Source organism: Saccopteryx bilineata, chromosome 7, assembly GCF_036850765.1.
Source record: "Saccopteryx bilineata isolate mSacBil1 chromosome 7, mSacBil1_pri_phased_curated, whole genome shotgun sequence".
Classification (NCBI taxonomy): Eukaryota; Metazoa; Chordata; class Mammalia; order Chiroptera; family Emballonuridae; genus Saccopteryx; species Saccopteryx bilineata.
The window spans coordinates 89,447,475-89,473,444 of NC_089496.1; the positions used below are offsets into that span (position 1 = coordinate 89,447,475).

The following is a 25,970-nucleotide window of genomic DNA, read 5'->3' on the forward strand; positions in this document are numbered from 1 at the left end:
GAAGAAGAAATCACAAAGAAAACCAGAAAATATTTTGAACCTTAATAACAATGAAGACAAATAAAAATTTGTGAGATGCAGCTAAAGCAGTAATTAGATGGATATTTATATCATTAATCATTTATAATAGAATAAAATTTAAATCTTAAGAAAACAGCAAAAGAAAAGCAAATAAAACTCAAAGCAAACAATATAGAAAGTAAATAAAGAGCAAAAATCAATGCCCTGGCCGGCTGGCTCAGTGGATAGAGCGTCGGCTCAGTGTGTGGATGTCCCGGGTTCAATCCCCAGTCAGGACAAACATGAGAAGTGATCATCTGTTTCTCTCCCCCTTCTTTCTCTCTTCCCCTCCCTCAGCAGGGCACTGAGGATAGCTCAGTCGATTGGAGCATCAGTGCAGACAGGGGTTACTGGATGGATCCTGGTTGCACATAGCAAAAGTCTGTCTATCTCCCCTCCTCTCACTTTAAGAAAAAAAGGAAGAAATCAATTAAATGAAAACAGAAAAACAACAGGAAAAAAAAAAGAAAATCAATGAAGCCAAAAGCTGGTTCTTTGAAAAAAACATAAATAAGCTTGATATACATGTGGCCAGACTGACAAAGAAAAAGAAAAAAAGATACAAATTACCAACATCAGGAATGAAAGAAAGGAATTATTACTGACATTATAAGTGAGTATTACAAACTACTATATGCCCGTAAAACTCACAACTTAATGAAACAAATTCCTTGAAAGACACAAACTTCTAAAAGTCATCATTTCCCAAAAGGAATAGATATCTTAAATAATTCTACATCTATTACATAAATTGAATTCATAGTTAAAAATCAGCCCTAGCCCGACAGTACAGTTGGTTAGAGCAGTGGTCCCCAACCCCCAGGCCGCGGACCAGTACCGGTCCGTGGGCTATTTGGTACCGGTCCACAGAGAAAGAATAAATAACTCACATTATTTCCATTTTATTTATATTTAAGTCTGAATGATGTTTTATTTTTAAAAAATAACCAGATTCCCTCTGTTACATCTGTCTAAGACTCACTCTTGCTTGTCTCGGTCACGTGATACATTTATCCGTCCCACCCTAAAGGCTGGTCCATGAAAATATTTTCTGACATTAAACCAGTCTGTGGCCCAAAAAAGGTTGGGGACCAATGGGTTAGAGCATTGTCCTGAAGCACAGAGGTTGCCGGTTTGATCCCTGCTCAGGGCACATACAGGAACAGCTCAATGTTTCTGTCTGTCTCTCTCTCTCCTCTTTTCTCACTAAAGTCAATAAATGAAAAATTTAAAAAAAAAAAAATCTTAGGGAAAAAAGACTGCTACTCTTCATAAAATGTGGTGTTAGCTATAGGGTTTTTTTTTGTAGATGTCCCTTATCAGGATGAAGAAATTCCCTTTTCTCACTTGCTCTGCTGGAGCCCCCCAATCTAGGCACATAAGAGAAAGCAATCAATGAACAACAAAGTTGCCACAATGAAGAATTGATGCTTCTCATCTATCCCTTCCTATCTGTTTGTCTCTGTCTGTCCCTCTCTCTCTCACACTAAAAAAAAAAGAAAATTAAACTGTATTTGTTGTACTCACAACTGTAAACCTATTTTTGCCCCATCCAGTATATCAACAGAACAGAATATAAAGTCTAGGGAATATACCTATATATATAAGGTCAATTGGTTTTTTTTGTTTTTTTACAGAGACAGAGAGAGTCAGAGAGAGGCATAGATAGGGACAGACAGACAGGAATGGAGAGAGATGAGAAGCATCAATCATTAGTTTTTCGTTGCAACACCTTAGTTGTTCATTGATTGCTTTCTCATATGTGCCTTGACCGTGGGACTACAGCAGACCGAGTTAACTCCTTGCTCAAGCCAGCAACCTTGGGTCCAAGCTGGTGAGCTTTTGCTCAAACCAGATGAGCCTGCGCTCAAGCTGGCGACCTCGGAGTCTCGAACCTGGGTCCTCCGCATCCCAGTCCAACGCTCTATCCACTGTGCCACCACCTGGTCAGGCAGGTCAATTTGTTTTTGACAAACATGCCAAAGCAATTCAATAGAGAAAGACATTATTTCCAATAAATGGTGCTAAAACAAGTGAACATCCATTACAAACCATGAACCTCAATCCAAACCAGCAGTAGATAGAGAAATCAAGTTGAAACGAATCTTAGACCCAAATGCAAAGTAAAACTATAAAACTTTCAGAAAGTAAGAAATAATCATTTTATCCTTGAGTTAAAGAAAGATTTTTTAGATACTACACAAAAAGCACAAATCATAAAAAAATTAATAAACTATATTTATCAAAATGAACAATGTCTTCAAAGGACACTGTCAAGAAAATGAAGTTCCACACCAGTGGCTCAGTGGATAGAATGTTGACTTGGAATGCTGAGGTCCATGGTTCAAAGCTTGCAAGGCATATATGAGAAGCAATCAGTGAACTAAAATAAAGCAATGAGTTGATGCCTCTCATCCCTCTCCTCCCTCTTTCATTCTCCCTTCCTGTCTCTCTCTCTAAAAAAAAAAAAAAAAAAATGTATACTACTCTAAATAAGCACAGTTCATTATGTACCAGTTACACTTCAATAAAGCCAATAAATTGGGGATTTTAATAGACAACTTTACTAAGTGAATTTCTGTTTCTGTGCAATCTGCAGAAATCTTTCCTGACCTTTCAAAGTCCAGGTAGGTGTGACTAGACTCCTCACTCACACTTACAGGGATACATGACCTCTTTCAGAAATACTATGGCGGAAGAGTAAATTTTCAGTGAGCCAATCAGCAAAAGGTTTGCAAGAAAGATTTTTATCTAATGCCCACTTCTCTTACAAGTTATGCTAAAAATACATAGGTACATTAAAACTCCTTAAAATTCTGTACCTTCTCAAATCACACAATGTTCTTCCTTTGGGATCCAAAGTCTTCTCTCTGCCACTGTCAGTTCCCACCCACTCGTTCACTCCCATCTCACTGCAGTCTCTAAATCCACAGCCTCCCTATTCTCTTCCCCCTTTTCTCACAAACATCAAGAAAGGGCTATAGGGCTGCTAACCAGCTTTCTACTGAGATGAATTCTCAGTTCTTTTTTTTATTATTATTCTTTTTATTTTTAGAGGAGAGAGAAAGAGAGAAGGGGGGAGGAGAAGGAAGCATCAACTCCCATCTGTGCCTTGACCAGGTAAGCCTAGAGTTTCACCAGCGACCTCAGTGTTCCAGGTTGACAACGCTTCATCCACTGTGCCACCACAGGTCAGGTGCAGAATTCTGAGTTCCTAAGGGCAAAAAAGTTCACATATTCCTTCCTACTGCCTGAGAAGAGGAGACTACTATATTTTTAATGGAAAAGTGTCAACATCTTATTTTATTATTACTAATGTAAGCATTTGATGCCAAAGAAATACAGTAACGGTCATTTTAAAAACTCAGAATTTTTGCAAGTCTGTAAAAATTTCCTTTTATTATATAGTTTTATATCACACTAGTTCAAACACATTTTTCTAAAACTACTCCAATATAGCTCATTTAGAATTATTTCAGTAATCCGTAACCTGTGACTTTACCAAAGACTGAATGTAAAACATAAAATTTCAAGTTATTAACTTTTAGACAAAGGGATAAACAAATTAAGTCATTAGATGATGGTAGGGTTATTCATTTCCAACTAAACAATGTGTCAAAATGTTTCTTCAGATACAGCAGTTATAAATTAGAACTATCAAAAAACAACAACAACAACAAAAAAACAAGGGCAGAAGGAAGGTATAATAAAAAGCTTCTGCAGCCTAAGCCTCCCCTAGCCCTAAGTCTCTGCCAGAAGCAAGGTACAGCGGGTTTCCAGTATTTCCATGCAGGTGAGCTTTCGGAGATACATGCTCAAGACTTATCATTACTGTACAGAATATAGCATCTGGGCTCTGGTTGCACTAATTATGCCTGAAGAGTTTAATAGCCATCCAAGTCCAAAGGTGGAATATCACACACTGGTATGGTAACGGGCAAGAGCAGACTGCAGAAGCACAGGCTGGCTGTGCTAGGGTAGCCCTGTGGGAATTTTCTTCCACAAAGGCCCAATACAACAGTCCTGCCAAAGAGACCAATAGCATAAGGACAGTCAACTTATGAAGAGACAGAAACATTCTTTACTCCCACTTACTACTTGCCATCCTAAATTTTAAAAGGTAGATGTCATTGTCTGATCAGGAGATGGCGCAGTGGATAGAGCATTGATCTGGGACGCTAAGGACCCAGGTTCGAAACCCCAAGGTTGCCAGCTTGAGCCCAAAGGTCGCTGGCTTGAGCCCAAGGTTGCTGGCTTGAGCAAGGAGTCACTGGCTCAGTTTAGCCCCTCAGTCAAGGCACATACGAGAAAACAATCAATGAACAACTAAGGTGCCTTATGAGTTGAGGCTTCTCGCCTCTCTGCCTTCCTTTTTGTTCCTGTCTTTCTGTCTGTATGTTTCTCTCTCTCTCACTAAAAGGTAGATGGTATTTAAAAAAATTGATTGTATTTGTTGTTGTTTTTAATTATAATCTAGTGCTGCTTCTTATTTTGATGTGTTGTTCTATCTGCCTGTGGTATCTATCATGTTAGGAATCCCATCAATAATTGGATAGGCTATTCCCAACTCTTCATTAAACAAATCACTTGTTGATGCTCATAGCTCAGTGACTTCTTGGAGAGAAGGCTCGAAGGGGCAGCACAGGGTCGAAGGGGCAGGGTGGTCTTCTTGCTCTTGTCAGTGGACCACTACAACCTTGACAAATACAAGCACCTACAAGTAACCGTGGATGGCAGCACGCATGTCCTCTCTAATGCCAGCCACACCGAGACTACTACATTTCTTTTTTTTTTTTTTTTTTTTTTTCCATTTTTCTGAAGCTGGAAACAGGGAGAGACAGTCAGACAGACTCCCGCATGCACCCGACCAGGATCCACCCGGCACGCCCACCAGGGGCGATGCTCTGCCCACCAGGGGGCGATGCTCTGCCCATCCTGGGCGTCGCCATGTTGCGACCAGAGCCACTCTAGCGCCTGGGGCAGAGGCCACAGAGCCATCCCCAGCGCCCGGGGCCATCTTTGCTCCAATGGAGCCTTGGCTGCAGGAGGGGAAGAGAGAGACAGAGAGGAAAGCGCGGCGGAGGGGTGGAGAAGCAAATGGGCGCTTCTCCTGTGTGCCCTGGCCGGGAATCGAACCCGGGTCCTCCGCACACTAGGCCGACGCTCTACCGACTACTACATTTCTATGCCAAGCAAGGGCACCAAGCAACTACAGAATCTTTGGTAATCTTTTCCTCTTAGATGCCAAAATCACAGCTGATGCAGAGATAGGAGCAAAAAGAAAAGACAGCTTACCCATGGAATATAGGTTGTCAAAGGTCTGGTGCATGCGGATAATCTCATAGTAGAGTTCATCATAGCTGCTGGGGGTAGGCAGGAATGTGTCGCCATATGTGATAAACATATTGAATAGGTTCACAATCTAAAAAAGAAGCAAAAGCCCATTTACTAGCACCATGCTATGAAGACTGGAAGGGTATATCAGTCGTATACAATAGCCATTTCTTCTTACTGGCTTGCAAGACCTAATTGTTAAATTTTCAGGAATTTTGTTAGCTGGTTGTTAAAGCCATTATTAAAAAATAATTTACATAAACTTACAATTCAATAAATTATATTAAAATGAAGATAAAAATACTAAAAGTTTATTACTCCCTAATTACTTTCTGTTTTTTAGTTTTATCTATGCTCTTGAGATTAATTTACACCTCTTACATCTGGTACTGTGAAAACATCATATAATGGTGTTATTGCTCATCTTTTCCCAACTCTGCATTCAACAATGTCCTGTTGATAGCTTGGAATTGGCTACGGTGGGTGTAGTTTACCATGGAAATCAACAAAAGATATAAATCAGAACTTTTTCTCCAAAAAATATTAAACATTTATGGACCTACTGTGTAATATCCTGAGAAGACAGTAAAACAACACAGTGCCCATCTACTAGCCCCAATAACCAGTCAGATAAACAGGCATCTGCAATGTCTCAGAAACCAAGTGCAACCATGATGGAACCACTCATCGGGCTGAGATATCTCTAGCGGCTTTGCTGTGTACCAACATAGATACTATAGTAGTACAGTCCAGTCTCTCAACTGGGACCAAGGCTCACTACCTAGATCTGACCTACAGCTGCCTTTGCCAGACAATATACTCTCATGAAAGAGAAAGAGTTCCAGGTTTGCCAAAGACACAGATAAGAGTGGGGAGCACCAATATAAAAATTCTGAGCCAAAGGAAAATGAAGGCCTGGTTCCCCACATGGTTTAGTCCCCAGAACCCAACTCCAGTTTCAAACCAGCCCATCTCTGCCTTAGGGTATATCTTTAGAAAAAGAAATATTTTTTTGGTTACTCACCATAAGGGCTAATGTAAAAATATTGTGTTTGGCCAAAAGTACAGTCTCATTCGACATAAGGAACTTCAGCAAATTTATCAAGGCTATAAAAAAAAAAAGATATTGATAAGCTAGTCAAAGCATAATCAATTAAGTTAAATAAAAGCAATGAAAATCAAACAACTCTACATAAATCCAAATAGAGCTAGAATGAGTAAGTCACAGCTACTAAGTACTTTTTAAAAACAGGATGTGGGTATATTTCAAGAAAGTACTGACCTTCCCAAGCACATGTCTACTTATCTGCCCATAGAAGGTTTTTAAAAATCTACTTTTTGCCACTTCTTAAATAGCAATTAAGTTCAGAAATTTTTTTAATTGATTTTTTAGAGAGCGGGGGGAGAGAGAGAGAGAGAGAGAAGGGGGAGGAGCAGGAAGCATCAACTCCCATATGTGCTTTGACCAGGCAAGCCCAAGGTTTCGAACCAGCAACCTCAGTGTTCCAGGTCGACGCTTTATCCCATTGCGCCACCACAGGTCAGGCTAAGTTCAGAAATTTGACTATACAAAACACATCTTAACTGTTCCAAATTTACTCCTGAATGTTAATTTCCCCATCAAATTTGCTCTGACCCTAGGCTGCTAGCATCTCAGGTCACCAAGTTTTAGCTATGTATTTGCTCCAAACACCATTGCCAAAAGGGACATTTTCCTTTCTCTTTCTTTTCTTTTTACAGAGACAGAGAGAGAGTCAGAGAGAGAGAGGGATAGATAGGGACAGACAGACAGGAAGAGAGAGAGATGAGAAGCATCAATTATTAGTTTTTCATTGCGACACCTTAGTTGTTCATTGACTGCTTTCTCATATGTGCCTTGACCGTGGGCCTTCAGCAGACCGAGTAACCCCTTGCTCGAGCCGGTAACCTTGGGTCCAAGCTGGTGAGCTTTGCTCAAACCAGATGAGCCTGTGTTCAAGCTGGCGACCTCGGGGTCTCAAACCTGGGTCCTCCACATCCCAGTCCGACGCTCTATCCACTGTGCCACTGCCTGGTCAGGCCATTTTTCAATTCTAACTGGTCACCAGATGTGCCAGCTATATTGTAGAATTTACACCTGGGCTTCAACTCAGGATGGGAAGAGAGCTCATGAAGACAAAACAGAAAGCCCTTAACTGTTCTAACTATTCAAACAAAAGTGCACTTCTGCTCTGTCCTTTCTCAACCATGACAACATTTACTGAAAAGGTTCTCTTTCTGCCTGGCAATCCTTATTGAGGGGAGAGATTGTTAAAACCCAAGCAATCTCAGTGAGGAGACGCCAAATCCCTAGGTTAGCACTGCAGCTTTAAAGACACTGTGCAAGTAAATATTATACAATAAAAAAACTATGGATTTGTGAAATGAATCCTGCTTCTGTGCCCATTATGACTACTGGCCCTGTCTCAGCACCCCTAGTTGATGGGAAGCTATAAAAAAGGGGTTGGGTCTGGCAGCTGCTAGCAATAAGTGGTCCTCCTGTCTTCCCTCCCTCAACCTTTCTCACTTTCAGACACAAAAAAAGGCTTGACTTCTCCTTTTCTAAGACCATATCTGCTTATTTGCCAGGAAAGAATTCCATTCTCCCATGCTGTCTGAGCTTTGTGTGAGGTTACTACTCTTAGGGAAGAGATATGGGCTTTGATTTGAAACAGCAGGGAATAATGAGTAGGAGTAAGACTGAACACTTGCTGCCTGCCACACAACACCTCTCACTCTCGATCCTCTAAAAGGACAGGCACAGTAAAGAAGCAGCAGACAAGGAAAAGAACAAGAGCCTGTCTACACTGTTTCTAAAGCTTGAATCTTCCCCTCAAATAGCAAAAGAGCCTTCCTTGCTAGGGATAAAGGAGGTAGACAGCCTCACTTATGAACTCTTCACCCCTGCCCCAACTCAAATTCTTTGAGGTTTCATAATGGAAAGGCAAATGACAGGCGGCTGGCCCTTTTGAGATAGTCTGTTAACAAGTGATCTGTTGGACTAGTTAAAAAAAAAAAAGTTCCCTGGGAGGGCATTGTAGATCACACAACCTGCTTAGCTCCTACCAGGAGCCCAAATAATGAATATGACTAACCTAGCCCAAATCTCTCTCATTAATGAAGATCACTTTGCTGTTATTTAAGGGTTGTTCACTCCACCTCCTACCTGAGAGCTCAGAGAAGCCCTGTTAATGGTAGATAGCCTGACAATCACACTCTGTAAACTCACAGGAGAAAAGAGGAAAGGATGGGTAGCACACATGGCATTTTGCAAAACATAATGGCTGGTGAGAGACAAAGCAGCCTTTACACAAATCCAGTGAACGAGGGCTTTTGTCCCCAGCACACACAGCACAAAGATGCAACTTCAGCAGTAGTTATGTGGTAATTAAGGGACACAAAACCTGGAGAAAAGGAAGTGGGAACGATTATTTATTGCCCCTCTGCTGGACTACAGCTAGTCTTGATCTTTGGGATTCAGAGTCAGTCAGGGATGACAAAGTGATAAATATTAGGGAAGGAAGAGAGCAATTCTCGCACAATCCAAGAAGTGACCTGTGTCCCAACTGCAAGAGACGTCAGCAGAGCCAAACCACAGTGAGAAGGAAAGTCTGGCACTGCAATACTGAGTCAGTGCCAGGGGATGCCTGCACTGTGCCCCAGATAATTTAGGTCAAACCCCCTCCACCTCCAAAAAAACAAGCCAAGGCAATAGGCTGCTAAAATGAACAAAGCAACCTTAAAATTGGCTCTCACAAGACTCTGACATCAGGGACCACAGTTCCTCTCCCACAGAGAATGCTCCAAATATCCCATGAAATAGTGCTTTTTTTTCTTTCATCGTCTCCTTGACTTTGCACTCATTCTATCAACTGTTTAGTGTCCTATGCATAACATATTGTCTTCTATCCACTAACCTGATGTGATGAGAGTTCTGAGGCTTCAACATAGCAGATTATAGATTTTTTTATTTATTTAGTTAGTTATTTTTTTAGAGAGACAAGAAGGGAAAGAGATGAGAACCATCAACTCATAGTTGCGGCACTTTTAGTTGTTCATTAATTGCTTGTCATACGTGCCTTGCCGGGGTGGAGGGGCTCAAGGCAGCCACCTTTGACTTCAACAGAGACCTTTGGGCTCAAGCCAGTGACCATGGGATCATGTTAATGATCCCACGCTCCAGCCGGTGACCCTGCACTTAAAGTGGTGACCCCGCACTCAAGATGGTGAACCTGCACTCAAGTCCGCTCGGGGTTTATTGCCACTCTATCTACTGCGTCACCACCAGTCAAGCATTTATAGAATTTTTAGAGCTAGAAAGGACCCTCATCCAATTTTCTCATTTTTGGATTAGTAAACAGCTCCTTTCCCCCAACATCCTGACTAGCTATTGACTTAACTGAGACCTAGTCATCTTTTTAGTGTTCTTTCTACCATTCCATTAAGATAAGATTAAACAAACAAAGGTACCAGATGGAGTTAAATGTTAGAGGGAAGGCCTGGCCTGTGGTGGCACAATGGATACAGTGTCAACCTGGAATGCTGAGGTTGCCAGTTTGAAAACCTGGGCTTGTGCGGTCAAGGTACATGCGACAAGCAAGCAATGAACAACTAAAGTGAAACAACTATGAGCTGATACTTCTCAATCCCCCATTTCCTCTCTCTGTAAAATCAATGAATAAAATCTTTAAAAAAAAAAAAGTCAGAGCTGCCTGACCTGTGGTGGCACAATGGATAAAGCATTGACCTGGAAGGCTGAGGTCACCGGTTCAAAACACTGGGCTTTCCTGATCAAGGCACACACAAAGAGGCAACTATGACAAGTTGACGCTTTCCGCTCCTCCCTACCTTTTCTCTCCTCTCTCTAAAATCAATAAATAAAATCTTTAAAGAAAAATGTCAGAGGGAAGAAAGCTTACCTATAAATGGTATGCTTAGACTTGCTAACTCTACTGTTACCAACCCTCTCTGGACTCTGGTTCATAACTTGCTCTACCTACTGGCTGCTCCACATTATTTGGTTCCCTTTTCCTTCTAGTCCTCAGCTACTTAGAGTACAGGCGTTTAATAACTCATTATTACCTCTTTCTATGCCTCACTCTCAACACGTAAAGACTCCTAGTAGCTTTTCTCAGCATAAACCACCTCAGCAGACCCTCTGTAGCTACCCTCATCTCTCTCCTTTATATCTCGTCTCTCACACACCTCTCTCCATTTCTGTTTCTGCTTCCTCTCCCAGTATCTTTTTTCCCTTTTAAGATTTTATTTATTGATTTTAGAGAGAAGAGAGAGAAAGAGAAAGGCAAGGGGAGGAGTGGGAAACATCAGCTTGTAGGTGCTTCTCGTATGTGCCTTGACCGGGCAAGCCCAGAGCTCGGAACCAGAGACCTCAGCATTCCAGGTTGAATGCTTTATCCACTGTACACCAGAGGTCAGGCCTCTCCTAGTAGCTTATAAAAAATAAAAAAATGCCCAACATATTAACTGTTAACTAAAACTGTTCCTATTTCCCTTGCTTAGGGTTACTGCCTTCAAAATTATATACTGAATACGAGATATGATTGATTGGATCAGGCCTTTAGAGGAAGCCAAGATATCTCTTTCTTTATGCAAAACTAGAATTGAAATAAAAAAGTAGGTATAAACGCATAATAGCCAGGCTTATTCATGGCTATTATGATATAGAGCTCTGCCTAGGGGTTTAAACGCAGGCCAAAAGAGAGAATAACCTCATGTCAAGGGCAGGTTCAAGGATGGTAGAGAATTGGCACCAAAGATGTCAAGTAGCACAGAGCTGGCTGGTTCCTAGTTTACCATTCTCTGCACACACACATTTTTAAAAAACCGCCCTTGATCCACTTGTCTACTTGGTGCTATCTGGGCACATTACCAGCCAAACTGTTCCAAAGACAGGCACAGAAGTAGCAGTACATAGAGGGAAGTATTGAGATAACTGTAACAGACCAGGAGTTGGTTGTATAAACATAGTATTGTTAATCAGTTAAGTATAATACATGGAGTCATGAAGAGAAGAGGGGCAGAATATACTGTTTTAAAAATTTAAACCTTTATTGCTTCCAATTTTTAAATAATGATTTTAAAAAGAAAGCAGGGGAGAAAAGGCTAACAAAACTCTTCCTCACCAAAGACTTGACCCCTAGTCTGAGATATTCCCAAAGAAGAACAGCCTGTGTTATGGAAACTCAATACTGTGTATACAGTTTTGCCCATTAGGCAAACTATGGCTGTTCAACTCCACAAATCAGAATGGCACAGCTTATCATAGAGAGTATCCTTTGGATGAGGACTAGTTTGGTAGGTGAGACTTTCCAGGCCTTAGTAGACAATTTTCATTGGCCTTCATCCTCCATTGGCTTTCACAGCCCTAGGAGAGGGCTGCCCCAAAACACTAATGCCAAACAGACATATCATATAGGAATGCATCATATCATCCTGCTGAGTGACAACTAGTTAATACCTATGCCAGAAACTCACAAAGTATCACAAACCTTCCTCTCTTATCCTGCCATCTACCCGATACTTTAATAGACACAACTACAGAAATCATATCCCCCAAATCGCATTCATCTCTTTTCAAAGGGAGAAGAAACACAATGGTCAGAAATGGCAAATGAGGTAACATTTATTAGCTGCCTACTAGATGCTAGGCATTATGTAAAGCACTTAAAAGTACATTATTCTCACTGAATTCTCTTAACTATCCAACGAAGTAGGTATTACTGGTCCTAACTCATAGGTGACTAAATTGAAATTCAGAAAGGTTATGTAAGTTACCTAAAGCCACATAGCTAGTTGGAACTGAACTGCATTATAGCATTAAGGAGGAAAATTTCTCCTTTACCCTTTTAGGTTCCTTTTGGCTGGTCTAATAATTAAATTAACATGAGACAGATCAATAGGAAAAAAACAATCAAATTTAATATATTACATATGGGAATCCCATAGATATGAGGTTCTAAGAAGTGACTAAAGCAGGCAGCTTCTCTACCTTTTAGACAAAAAAACCCCAACAATTATTTGTAATGATTTGACAAAACAGCCTGACCAGGCAGTGGTGCAGAGGATAGAGCATCGGACTGGGATGTGGAGGACCCAGTTTCAAGACCCCGAGGTCACCTGCTTGAGCCCAAGGTCGCTCTGGCTCAAGCAAAGGGTCACTCGGTCTGCTGTAGCCCCCCGGTCAAGGCACATATAAGAAATTAATCAATGAACAATTAAGGAACTGCAACGAAGAATTGATGTTTCTCATCTCTCTCCCTTCCTGTCTGTCTGTCCCTATCTGTCCCTCTCTCTGACTCTTTCTGTCTCTCTCACAAGAAAAAAAAAAAGATAGGACAAAACCAAAGGATTTTTGCTTAGAGTAGCAAATTAATGAAGTAACAAAGTTTGTATACACAGCTTTCTCAGCCTTGAAATTCCGTATCTCTGGAGATAAGGATGCCTTCTATCCTCCTGTTATATGGGGATACATTCATATAAGAGACCTATTTCCTACTTTAAGAGGAAAAAGGCAGCTCAGTGTTCTTACACCTGCTGTTTCTCAAGTAACTTTAATTCAAAATAATCAATATATCAAAATAGCAATTCTGAGGTGACTTGCCCTAAACCACATCAAAGGCAAAATACTGGGAAGAAGATGCATAAACTCTCCTGCTGATATCTATGAAACTGTACTAGTTCTAAACTTCAATTAAAAAAAATAATTGTTGAGGTCAGAGAAGCTAGTATCTAGGGTTAATGTCTATTTTGCTACCCAAAACTTTAAGTCAGAACCCCACTAATCAGCCTCTCACATAGCAAAGTGACCAACAAAAATATCCTATAAGTTCAAGTCCATCTCTCTTATAAACGTCTCAAGATTTCAGTACACTGACCTAGGATGCTTGAACTTGTAAACTCTGAAAAACAAGAGATTGAAAACAAGAATTCAAACAAACAAGTGTCTGTATACCCATGCAGAGATAGAAAATAGAATGGTGGTTACCAGGGGTAGGAGAAAGAGGAGTCAGAGTTACTGAGTTTCAGTTTGGAATGACAAAAAAATTCTGGACATGAAAGGTAAGAGATGGCTGCACACCAATGTGAGTGTATTTAATACCACTGAACTGTACAGTTAAAATTTTTATGTTCAAAATAAAATAAGAGGTCTAATGCCTTTCTTTCCTTGGACACTACCACAATCCCCACAAACACTGCATCCCAGACCAACTTTCTATAACTTCAGCATAACCCACTGTTTATTGGCGGAATTTACATCATAGTAGACAGTATTAAGTATGGGACCAAACATACAAAGGTGTTTCCTCTTTGTTGAGGAAAGGAAAGGAGCCAAGTATATTCAATCAAAGAGAACCGTGTACTCTTGGGCAGCCTTCAAGTCAACCCTATGGTAATCTCCAGAATAACAATCAAAATCACAATGCCACCAGTGCACTGAAAGCATCAACAATTTTCTAGGAAACTCTTAGGGATCCTGGGTTCGACTCCTAATCTTTGCTATCTCTACTAAACGAGGCTCCAGATACCTATCTCCAAATACTCTTGAGTAAAAAACAGAGACGTTATGTCACTGCAATATTTGAAGTATTACATTACACATTCAATATGTTTAGGTTATAGGGAAACGGCTGCTCCATACACATAGTTTCTTCATTAGAAAGTCTTTTCCACCAGGCACTTTGAAAACTTAATATCTGGGCACTTTTTCAGGAACGACAAATGGACTACAACTGCTGCCTCTTTCGACTCTGTACTAGAAACAACTGCCAGTCTTACACTTAACTTTGGCCCAAGCTGCTTTCCTTGGGGTGTCTTGTACATAAAGTATGGCAGCAGTGTACAGCAGTTCTGACTTTACTGTACGCAGACACAGGTGGAATAAAGAATAGTGTGCAGGTTCTGAGAAGCTGAACCAGGAAAAGTACCTTGATGGTACCTGGAGTCCCAATTGAGTTCCCAGATACAGAGACAACTGATCTAGCTTTCAAATGGAAAAAGTTCAGTACCATCACCTGAGAATCCTGCCACCTTACTCAGGCCCTCCTTACTCCACAAGGAACCTTGTTTGCCGAGCTGTTGCTAGTATTTATATACCCCACACAATGAAGACTTTACCCGATATTTTTTCTATCCTGTTTTGAATTCAAGGAAAGGGAAATAAGGTTGCAGAATGAATAATGGATATGGGAACTTATCCAGGACTAAAGGCTGTCTCCCATATTGAAGTAAACCAGGTGCACAGAAGAACAAGCCAACCATGGGAAGACACAAGTAAGTGGTACCTCAGATGCCTGCCTTAGAGAAGCAGAGAGGAGGTTTAATTACAAACCCAAGTGAATGACATTTAAATAAGATTAAAAACAGGAAGTAGACAGAAAGCCTCCTAGCAGAGCACAAATAAATGCCTCAGAAGAAGCAGGCCAGAGAGAGCTGTCTGTTTGGACAGCTTTTACACGCTATGAAGAGAAAGAGCTACAAAGCAAAGAGAAGACTGCCAGGCCCTATTTTGTGGCCTGGCATGGAGCTAGGATGAGACGCCACATATCCCAAAACCCACTCATTAGGGGAAATGGATAAATAATTTCATAGTGACTGATAAGAGAAATATTAGCATCTCAGTTGCTTAGGAGAGGTAGAGGAACTCAAAGGACAGACTAGAAATAGCACTGATGTAACAAACCAATGCCTCCAAAACCCCAGAGGCACTATAAACTCTAGCCAATTCTAGCATCTCTGGACAAAATTACCAATTACCCAGAGACATTGCCAGCAAGCAGTGGGCTCGCTGTCAGTCAGCAAAGTGGCACAGGAAGGAAGGATTTGAAAACTAGCACCTACCAGTAGAATTTAAAAATACACTAAATGGCTTCTCAGAATACAGACATCTGGCTGCAAACCCAAGCACTTCACTGAACAGAAGCCAATGAATCAAACAAGAAAACAAAATGGCTTTGGTTGCAAGCAATGAACCCCTCCAGGTGAAGACTGCACATAAGTCAGTACATCTGGCAGGAGGATTCTGGGAAGATGTCAGAGTAGGAAGCATCAGTACTCTCTCTCTCTCCATCTAGATAATAACTACACTGGCAGAACCTGTCTGATGAACTATTTTGGAACTCTGGACCCTGATGAAGATTTGAAGCTTCCACAAGACTTTGATGGCATATTTTGGTTAATTTCAGTCAATTTCAGCTCTTAGCACAGTAGCAACTACCCATCTCTCACCTTCAGCCGTATGGCCTGTACTGTGCAACTGTTCCTGGAACAGTCCGCATACAGCTTGTGGAAGCTAGGGTGGGCAAAAATGACCCTGTCCCCCCAATACTGGGACATGTGTTCTGATGGCTGACTGCTGCTTCTGATCCCAGGGCTACAAAGAGATGGGCAGCCATTGTTGTTGTGCCTCCCACATTAATGAAGCCCTTCCCCCTCCAGATAAGTGACTTCCAGGAGATTTAAAGGGCAAATATCCCCATTTCCTCCACCTTAATTTTTCACTTTTCCCCTTTAGAAAACTAGACATTGAAGACTAAGACATTCAAGGCCTGGCCAGTTGGCTCAGTGGTAGAGGGTTGGCCCGGCGTGTGGATGTCCTGTGTTCAATTACTGGTCAGGACACTCAGGAGAAGAGCCCATCTGCTTCTCTACCCCTCCTCCTCTCGCTTCTCTCCTGCCCCCTCTTTCTTCTCCTCCCCTCCTACAGCCAGGGCTCCATTGGAGCAAGTTGGCCCCAGGTGCTGAGGATGGCTCCATGGCCTCTGCCTCAGGTGCTAAAAAAATGGCTCCAGTTGCAACTGAACAAGGGGCCCCATAAGAGCAGAGCATCACCCGTAGTGGGCTTGCCGGGTGGATCCCGGTCGGAGCACATGCAGGAATCTGTCTCTGCCTCTCCTGCTCTCACTTAAAAAAAAAAAAGACCAAGACAAAAACAAGTGCACATACAGGGAAAATTAGAACATGACTGTGCACACCCAGGAAAAGGCTCAGAAGAGACCTAAGAAGACAAGTTTGCTCAAGCTGATCCTCAACACTGACAGCCTACAACAATCAAAATAATAACAAAACCAGCAAACTCTGAGGAAGGGGCAGAATCTGACTTCTTGAACCTTGACGATATTATATTAAGTGAAATAAGCCTCACAAAAAGACAAATACTGGATGATTCCACTTACATGGGGTACTTAGAAAGTAGACTGGTGCTTGCCAGGTCTGGGGAAGAAGGGAATGGAGAGTTATTGTTTAATCGGTACACAGTGTTAGTTTTACAAATAAAGGAAGTTATGGGTAAAGATGGTGGTGATGGCTGCATAACAATGTGAACATATTTAATACCGCTGAACTGTATATTTTTAAAAAATGGCTAAAATGGTAAATTTTATGTTATGTGTGTTTTACCACAATAAAAAAAAAGTAATTATATCAACAGGCTACATATCCTAAAGGCTTTATATGCCTCTAGATAAAATGGAGAAAAGAACAATTGTTTTCTTAAAATGGAAGTTAGGTTCTGTCTTATTATTTTCCTTGTTGTTGAAGTGTATCTGTGAAAAGGGAAAATTCAGTTCTCAACTATCTCCAATTTCCCATTTACTTGGAACACTGCAATCCTCAGTTACCACCCACCCTTCTTATAATGAAAATGAACTTTCATGCAAAAGTTCCCATATAGATCTTAAGACTTTAGGAAATGCAGGATCCCATATACCTCATTCCCGTATAACTGCCTCTAAGCATGTTCAGAAGCCACTGCCTAGCCTGACCAGGCGGTGGCGCAGTGTATAGAGCAACAGACTGGGACACAGAGGACCCAGGTTTGAAACCTCAAGGTCACTGGCTTGAGCGCAGGCTCATCCAGCTTGAGCATGGGATCCTAGACTTGACCCCATGGTCGCTGGCTTGAGCAAACGGTCACTCGCTCTGCTGTAGTCCCCTGGTCAAGGCACATATGAGAAAGCAATCAATGAACAACTAACTAAGGTGCTGCAATGAAGAATTGATGCTTCTCATCTCTCTCCCCCCTTCCTGTCTATCTGTCCCTATCTGTCCCTCTCTCTGACTCTCTTGCCATCAAAAAAAAAAGCCTGACCAGGCGGCGGCGCAGTGGATAGAGTGTTGGACTGGGATGCCGAGGACCCAGGTTCGAGACCCTGAGGTCGCCAGCTTGAGCACGGGCTCATCTGGTTTGAGCAAAGCTCACCAGCTTGAGCCCAAGGTCGCTGGCTCAAGCAGGGGGTTACTTGGTCTGCTGAAGGCCCGCGGTCAAGGCACGTATGAGAAAGCAATCAATGAACAACTAAGGTGATGCGACGAAAAACTGATGATTGATGCTTCTTATCTCTCTCCGTTCCTGTCTGTCTGTCCCTATCTGTACCTCTCTCTGACTCTCTCTCTGACTCTCTAAAAAAAAAAAAAAAAATCTAGGGCCTTATAGTACATGCTTAGTTTTCTCAACATTGCCCAATTGAGAGAGAGCCAAATCACTCTTTAGGAAATCTAGTATCAGTGAAACCATGTGTCTCATGTAGATACCAAACCTTTACTTTCTACCAAAATGAATGAAAACCAATGACAGACCTATCCTGCTCACTCACGGCCAGGGAACGAAGATACTAATGAAACCAAATGATATGTTCCTTTAGAATGATGATAGACACAGCAAGAAAAGCATAGCTATTCCTTCCTCTGTCTCTTTAAGTTAACAAAATGCTAATGGACTTCTGGAAAGGAGCAGGGGTAGTCAACCTTTTTATACCTACCGCTCACTTTTGTATCTCTGTTAGTAGTAAAATTTTCTAACCGCCCACTGGCTCCACAGTAATGGTGATTTATAAAGTAGGGATGTAACTTTACCAAATAAAATTTATAAAGCAGAGTTATAGCAAGTTAAAGCATATAATAATAATTACTTACCAAGTACTTTATGTCAGATTTTCGCTAAGTTTGGCAGAATAAATCTTTATAAAACAACTTACTATAGTTAAATCTATCATTTTATTTATACTTTGGTTGCTCCGCTACCACCCACCATGAAAGTTGGAACGCCCACTAGTGGGCTGTAGGGACCAGGTTGACTACCACTGATGTATAGAGAAAAGAGCAGAAATTGCTCACTCTTTTAGGGATCTTTAGGTGGGAATCGTTTTCTCCATCTAACAGGCTAAATCTGTTAGAAATTCCTATCTTTCGCTTCTGCCAAGTTTCTGTGGAGATTATTGAAAGATTCAAAATAGTATAAATTTTGGATTTAGCCAAATGTATTGATTTGAAGGGAGAAAAAAATTCTTGGCATTGTTTTCCAGTCCTGGGGCTTTCTATACTGCTGTACAGAATCTTTCATAACAAAATTATGGAAACAGAAAAATACCTTCTAATGCCCTGTATTAGAATACTCTTAACTTTGAGAACTGATTATCCACATAAGATAAAAGCCTCCATTTTTTTGTACATGGAAGCAAGAGCAGTCTTAATTACGTATATCAAGCCTAGCATATGTCTTACAACAAAGTCCCCTAAATCAGAGAAAATTGGGGAGGGGGGAGAAAGAACAATTTAAAAGGCAATTTAAAAACAAAATAGCAATAGCAGCTGCCAAAATTCTATTTCCCATCTACTCTAGCTGTTTACCCTTATGTTCTTTCCCACCTGAATACCCTCTTCAAATTTAAAAGAAGCAATAATGTAGAGTTATATAATATGTCACTACTGGAGGAAGCTGGGTGAAGGACACAAAAACTCTCTGTACTATTTTTGCAACTTATTGTGAGTCTATAATTATATCAATATAAAAAGTTTTTAAAAGACACTAAACTAAAAGAAAGAGACAAAAATTCAAAGGATAGTTTTCCAAAATCAGGAATGTCTACCAAAGCTATACCTATACAGGAACTGCCAGAAAAATCTATGGCTCAGGTCATTCTTTCTCTTCAAAATTTTCAGTCCCAGCCCTGGCCGGTTGGCTCGGCGGTGGAGTGTTGGCCTGGAGTGCAGGAGTCCCAGGTTCGATTCCCGGCCAGGGCACACAGGAGAAGCGCCCATCTGCTTCTCCACCCCTCCCCCTCTCCTTCCTCTCTGTCTCTCTCTTCCCCTCCCGCAGTGGAGGCTCCATTGGAGCAAAGATGGCCCGGACGCTGGGGATGGCTCTGTGGCCTCTGCCTCAGGCGCTAGAATGGCTCTAGATGCAACAGAGCGACGCCCCAGAAGGGCAGAACATCGCCCCCTGGTGGGCATGCCGGGTGGATCCCGGTCGGGGCACATGCGGGAGTCTGTCTGACTGCCTCCCCATTTCCAGCTTCGGAAAAATGAAAAAAAAAAAATTTTTTTTTTCAGTCCCATATGACAACACCTAGAGTATAACAAGCTTCCAATGAAGGGCTCTCGGTTTCCAGTCTCAAGGTATACCCAAATCATGAAGTCATAGACTTCTGCCAGTGATGAATCCAGACAGCTGTGAGATTCTCTGGGTTTTCCACTTCCCCAGTGGGTAACCTGAAAAGTCAGGCAATGTACAATTTCTGTCTATTTCACAAAGCTGTAAATGCTGCAAATGCTATTTAGCAGAAGAGATTGTTTTGGGGTTTGGGGCCTTTCTTCCTGCAGGAAAGCAAATGTTGCCTAGTGATCTGCATCTGAGCAAAGGGGTCAGGAACTACAAGTTCTAATCATGATTGTTTAGTGTCTTGTTCCATAATCCTTAGTAAGTCACTTACCCTTCCCCAACTCTACTCCCTTCCCAACAAATGGTGATAAAAATGACTATCACTCAGGAACATAGCAGAGTGAAAAGATAAGAAGGACTGTGATCCATAGATAAATGGCGAATATAAATCGCCCGTATAAATCTGCCTTTATATGGACCCATGTTTATTGACTATGGAAACCTATAGTACTTAAATGCAGGCTGCCTCCTCAATGGCCCTTTTTGTTGAAGTGAAATTAAAATAAGCTGACTCCATGAAGCTCTCTTCAAAGATTTCCCTTTCCAGCAACTACATGCTTCTCTCTAAACACTCTGTTCATTTCTTGGTTAATGGATTAGAAACCATCAGTTTCCATTTTTACTTGGTTAAAAGCAATCTATGTATCTGTAGATAAGGAAGAAAGAGAAAAAGAAAAGAAAATTACCCACCACTCCCTTTCACATCAGTAACTCAAATTAAAAGGTGCTGGGCTGGCTGGTGGTGGTACCATGGATAAAGCATCGACCTGAAACACTGAAGTCCCAGGTTCTAAATCCCAAGGTCGATGGCTTGAACACAGGTTCATCAGCTTGAGTGTGGGCGTGCCAGCTTGAGATCGGGGTCGCTGGCTTGAGTGTTGAATCATTGAAATGATCCCAAGATCGCTGACTTGACTTGAGCCCCACACACCCCCACCGATTAAAGCACATAGGAGAAGCAATCAATGAAAACAGGGTTCCCTGAACTTTTTACACAGGGGTCCAGTTCACTGTCCCTCAGACCATTGGAGGGCCGGACTATAAAAAAACTATGAACAAATCCCTACGCACACTGCACATATCTTATTTTAAAGTAAAAAAACAAAATGGGAACAAATACAATATTTAAAATAAAGAACAAGTAAATTTAAGTCAACAAACTGACGAGTATTTCAATGGGAACTATGCTCCTCTCACTGACCACCAATGAAAGAGGTGCCCCTTCCAGAAGTGTGGCGGGGGCCAGATAAATGGCCTCAGGGGGCCGCATGTGGCCCATGGGCTGTAGTTTGGGAACCCCTGACCTAAAGTGAAGCAACTACAAGTTGATGCTTCTCACTCTCCTCCTTTTCTGTCTCTCCGTTCCTATCTATCTCTCACAAAATCAATTTAAAAAAAAAAGGTAATGGAGTCAGCTCAGTAGAAACATGACAACAAACATTTTACTGGGTTCTATTATCATCACTGTTGGTGTTGTTTTAAACCCCAAACACAACACTGCACTACTTTAAGAGAATGTTGACTCATCATTAATGGAAATTCTACATATCCATATATTTATTCTTTTTTTTTTTTTTTTTTTTTTTTTTTTTCCCCTGAAGCTGGAAACAGGGAGAGACAGTCAGACAGACTCCCGCATGCGCCCGACCGGGATCCACCCGGCACGCCCACCATGGGGCGACGCTCTGCCCACCAGGGGGCGATGCTCTGCCCATCCTGGGCGTCGCCATGTTGCGACCAGAGCCACTCTAGCGCCTGAGGCAGAGGCCACAGAGCCATCCCCAGCGCCCGGGCCATCTTTGCTCCAATGGAGCCTTGGCTGCGGGAGGGGAAGAGAGAGACAGAGAGGAAGGCGCGGCGGAGGGGTGGAGAAGCAAATGGGTGCTTCTCCTGTGTGCCCTGGCTGGGAATCGAACCCAGGTCCTCCACACGCTAGGCCGACGCTCTACCGCTGAGCCAACCGGCCAGGGCCATATATTTATTCTTTCAAATGATTTCCGAGCCCCTATTATAAGCCAAGCAGTGTACTAGGGATGAAAATGATTAAAACATACACCCTACCCTCCAGAAACTTTTTTAAGAGGATAGATATTTAAAGAAATCATTGCACAGACAATGCAATCACTACACATTGCAAACATAGTAAAACAATGTGATAAGCTAAAATAGAAATTCCAAGTGCTATATATAGGAAGACACAGGAAATAAAACATAGTGAACAACCTGGTCTTTAGCCTCAAGATGTTAAGAGAAGAGACTGATTGCTAAGCTAACGTTCTCAGAAGGAATGTAGTACAATTAGTAAATACAGAAAAAAATATTTAACCAGATACTAAGATATTCTGTGAAAACAATTAATTGGGAGCCCATGGAATCTAACAGTAAGATCGTGATTCTTTTTTTCTTTTTAACATTTTATTTTATTGATTTTACAGAGAGAGGAGAGATAGGAGGAGGAGCGAGAAGTATCAACTCGTAGCTGTTTCACTTTAGTTGTTCATCGCTTGCTTGCTGCTTGTTGTTTGTGTCTTGACCAGGCAATCCCAGGGTTTTGAACCAGCGACTCAGTGTCCCAGGTTGTTGTTCTATTCACTGCACCACCACAGGTCAGGCAAGATAGGGATGTTTTAATTATTTTATTTATTTATTTATTTATTTATTTATTTATTTATTTATGAGAGAGAGAAGCAGGGAGAGAGAGGCAGAAACATCGTGCTGTTCCTGTATGTGCCCTCATCAGGGATCGAACCTGCAACCTCGCACTTTGGGACAATGCTCCAACCTACCGAACTATCCGGCCAGGTCTTAATTTTTTTTTTAATTTATTGATTGAATTTTAGAGAGACAGAGGGAGGAAGGGAAAATAGGGATTCTTAACATGGAATTATGGAGAGGCTCTCAGAAGGTCTACGAACTCCATGAAATTGCCTCCGAAATTATAAAATATATGTGCAAATAGACATTTTTCTGGACACTAAAGATTATATCTTTCATTATATTCTCAAAGGTACAGAACTATTTTACAAGGATCTCAGGAGTTTTAAGAGCTAACCTTTTACTCAGAATAGGAGATGTGGGTAGCCTAGAGGTCAGAGAAGAGCTTCTGAACTTTCCATAACTTGGTTAAATATAGTGATTGCTGAAAAGAGGGCAATGAGAGAATCTTTTCCATATTCTAGTTGAACTTAGTCTAAATATATTTCTCCACATACTCAGATCCAATGGTGACAGGCATCACATTAAACAGACAGTGGCATCAGGTAGTAGGTCAGGGTTTATATCTGTAAAACCAACATATCAGGCTAGATTAAACCACCAACTAACAAAGCTGGCTTCTCCTTGTCCATTAGACAAAGCCTGGAAATTCCATACAAGAATTTAGAGGGGGAACTTTCACTACCTCCCCAATGACAAAAAGCTAATATAGTCAACAGTATAGAAAGTAAAATCACCGTTCAAAGTGCAGTGATACCAAATACCCACATTCACCTGACCTGTGGTGCCGCAGTGGATAAAGCATTGACCTGGAATGCTGAGGTTGCCGGTTCAAAACCCTGGGCTTCCCTGGTCAAGGCACATATGGGAGTTGATGCTTCCTGCTCATCCCTTTTCTTTCTCATTCTCCCTCTCTCTCTCCTCTAAAATGAATAAATAATAATAATAAAAATTTAAAAACTAAACACCCACATTCCAGATAGCAAAAGGCATTTGGACCCTAGCTGACTGCTTCTTAGATACCCAAGGACTTATATGTGTCCAAGCTAACAACATATATGCCTTACCAGTCTTATTTATAAATAAAATTCAATTAAAGTTTGCAGCACATGTATGGGGAAGCATCTAGACAAGCAAGCATATTTGCCAAGATGAATTTTAATACCTCTCTCAAATTCATAAGTCTAGAAGGCAAAGAAAGAGAGAAAACATAGGCATACCATCATAGGAGGAGCGGCACCAGCCAACGAGTAGGTGGTTCCACTATAGCCACATTTGTATTCACTGATTGCAATACATACTACACATTATTATGGGCTCTGTAATATCACATTATTATGGGCTCTAGTATAGTGTAATACTTTGTAGCTCTCCTTAACACCTGCTGCTCTATATCTCACCGTATAATACTCCACAAATGGACACATAGAGCCACTCCACAAATGGACAGAAGATCCAGGAGGGTTCATCCAGCCTATATTGGAAAAGGAGCTAACTTCACTTGGCAGAAAGCTCTAGCACAAATGCCTATGCCTTGGAAGCAAGCAATCATCCAGGCCTAACTAATGACATTCATATATACTTCCACTCAACCTATCAAGGGCCTCTGAATGCCAATCAATCAGTTCTGAGATAGCACACAATTAAAAACAGCTGATATCACAGAAAATACTCAAAGACATAAAGTCAACTGACCAACATAGAATGGTCTCCTGCCCCACAATTTCCTAGCCAGAATGGGGAAATGTTAAGAGCCAGAAAAGATAAATATAAAAAACCTTTTTTAATTTCTTTAAAAGATAATTGCCTCTTTAAACAAAAACGATGACAATGCATTGTGGGGTTTATAACCTATGTAAAAGTAAAGAGTATGACAACAATAGCACAAGGATACAAGGTAGAAGTAGGAGAGCAATGGGAAGCCCAGGGCCCCAGAGAGACAGCCAGCTGAACAGCAGAAGGAATGTGGAAAAGGCAGTAGAACGGGGCAGAGACAGCCAGATGAACAGAAGAAAGAATGTGGAAAAGGCAATAGAATGGGGCAGTGAAGAAGAGGACAACAGATGAGGAAGATAGGAAAAAAGCTAGAGAAATCCCAGGGGCCAGAGATGAGACAGCTAGGATAGAAAAGAAAGACAACAGGCCCTGGCCGGTTGGCTCAGTGGTAGAGCGTCGGCCTGGCATGCAGGAGTCCCGGGTTCGATTCCAGGCCAGGGCACACAGGAGAAGCGCCCATCTGCTTCTCCACCCCTCCCCCTCTCCTTCCTCTCTGTCTCTCTCTTCCCCTCCCGCAGCTGAGGCTCCACTGGAGCAAGACTGGCCCGGATGCTGAGGATGGCTCTGTGGCCTCTACCTCAGGCGCTAGAGTGGCTCTGGTCGCAACAGAGCGATGCCCCAGATGGGCAGAGCATCGCCCCCTGGTGGGCGTGCTGGGTGGATCCCGGTCGGGCGTATGCGGGAGTCTGTCTGACTGCCTCCCCGTTTCTGGCTTCGGAAAAATACAAAAAAAAAAAAAAAAAAGAAAAAAGAAAAGAAAGACAACAGAATAAAATTAAATAAAATCAGAAGAGAATCAAAAGCAAGCACAAACAACTATTACCATCAATTCTTCAGTACTACAATGTGTGACTTCATCCCAGTTACATACATAAATCATTTGTACTAGTTTTCAGTCCCACAACTATACCAACATACAGATTTTTATCATTTTTTGTTTCTCTCTAATCCTAAATTTTTAGAGCCTAACAATAATATAATTTAGGCAACCACAGTAGTCCTTTATATTAAAAAGAATTGTTCGTACCTAAGAAATTCTGCTAACTGTAGTCACTTCAATCTCTTTTGATCTCTCTTTAGCTCTCCTGACATTCCCTCAGTCTGAAATACCAAAATACCACTATTGCCACTTAGTGCTATTCTCCTACTCCCCCTTCAACACCCTAGGCATTAATTGCAAAGTTCTTGCTAATCCATTAATTAAAGATCTCTACTTACCATTATGAAGGACTAAATTTAGAAAGCCAAAAATGGGTTGGGAGGAAAGACATGTCACAACAAGAGAGATGAATTTGATGGAAGGAGGCAGGATTACTGGCCCTTTTCTTAAAAAGCCTCTAACACTAACACACCCTCCCCTCTGCGGAGAATATAGAGAAGCTCTCCCAAGCCTGGGACAACCATTCATCACTGTAATTATCTGGAGAAGACTTTCTTGTACCATCAGGTCAGGAAAACTATAGGACCTATCAGCAAGTGAATGCCTCAGGGAACATGTCTGTTCTCTGCTTTCCTTAAGTTCCAATTAAACTGCACCAAAGAAAGGGGTGGCAAACCAGTATTAATTGTACCCTTAGAGAAGAGCCATTTCCTGCCTGCAGGGGTGGCAGTG

The 25,970-nt window shown here is 41.6% G+C and overlaps 1 protein-coding gene and 1 pseudogene across 10 annotated transcripts in view; both read right to left on the reverse strand.

The window, feature by feature from the left end:
• Nucleotides 1–25,970, reverse strand: part of ARMH3 (armadillo like helical domain containing 3) — a 233,646-nt gene that overhangs the window by 111,571 nt on the left and 96,105 nt on the right. For all 10 annotated transcript variants that reach the window (XM_066240272.1, XM_066240273.1, XM_066240279.1 and 7 more), the window contains 2 exons: nt 6,419–6,501; nt 5,356–5,482 (listed from right to left, as the gene is read on the reverse strand). In XM_066240272.1, the coding sequence (XP_066096369.1) occupies nt 5,356–5,482; nt 6,419–6,501 (210 nt within the window). The remainder of the gene's footprint in view (nt 1–5,355; nt 5,483–6,418; nt 6,502–25,970) is intronic.
• LOC136311105 (phosphatidylinositol N-acetylglucosaminyltransferase subunit Y-like) lies at nt 3,926–4,138 on the reverse strand (annotated as a pseudogene).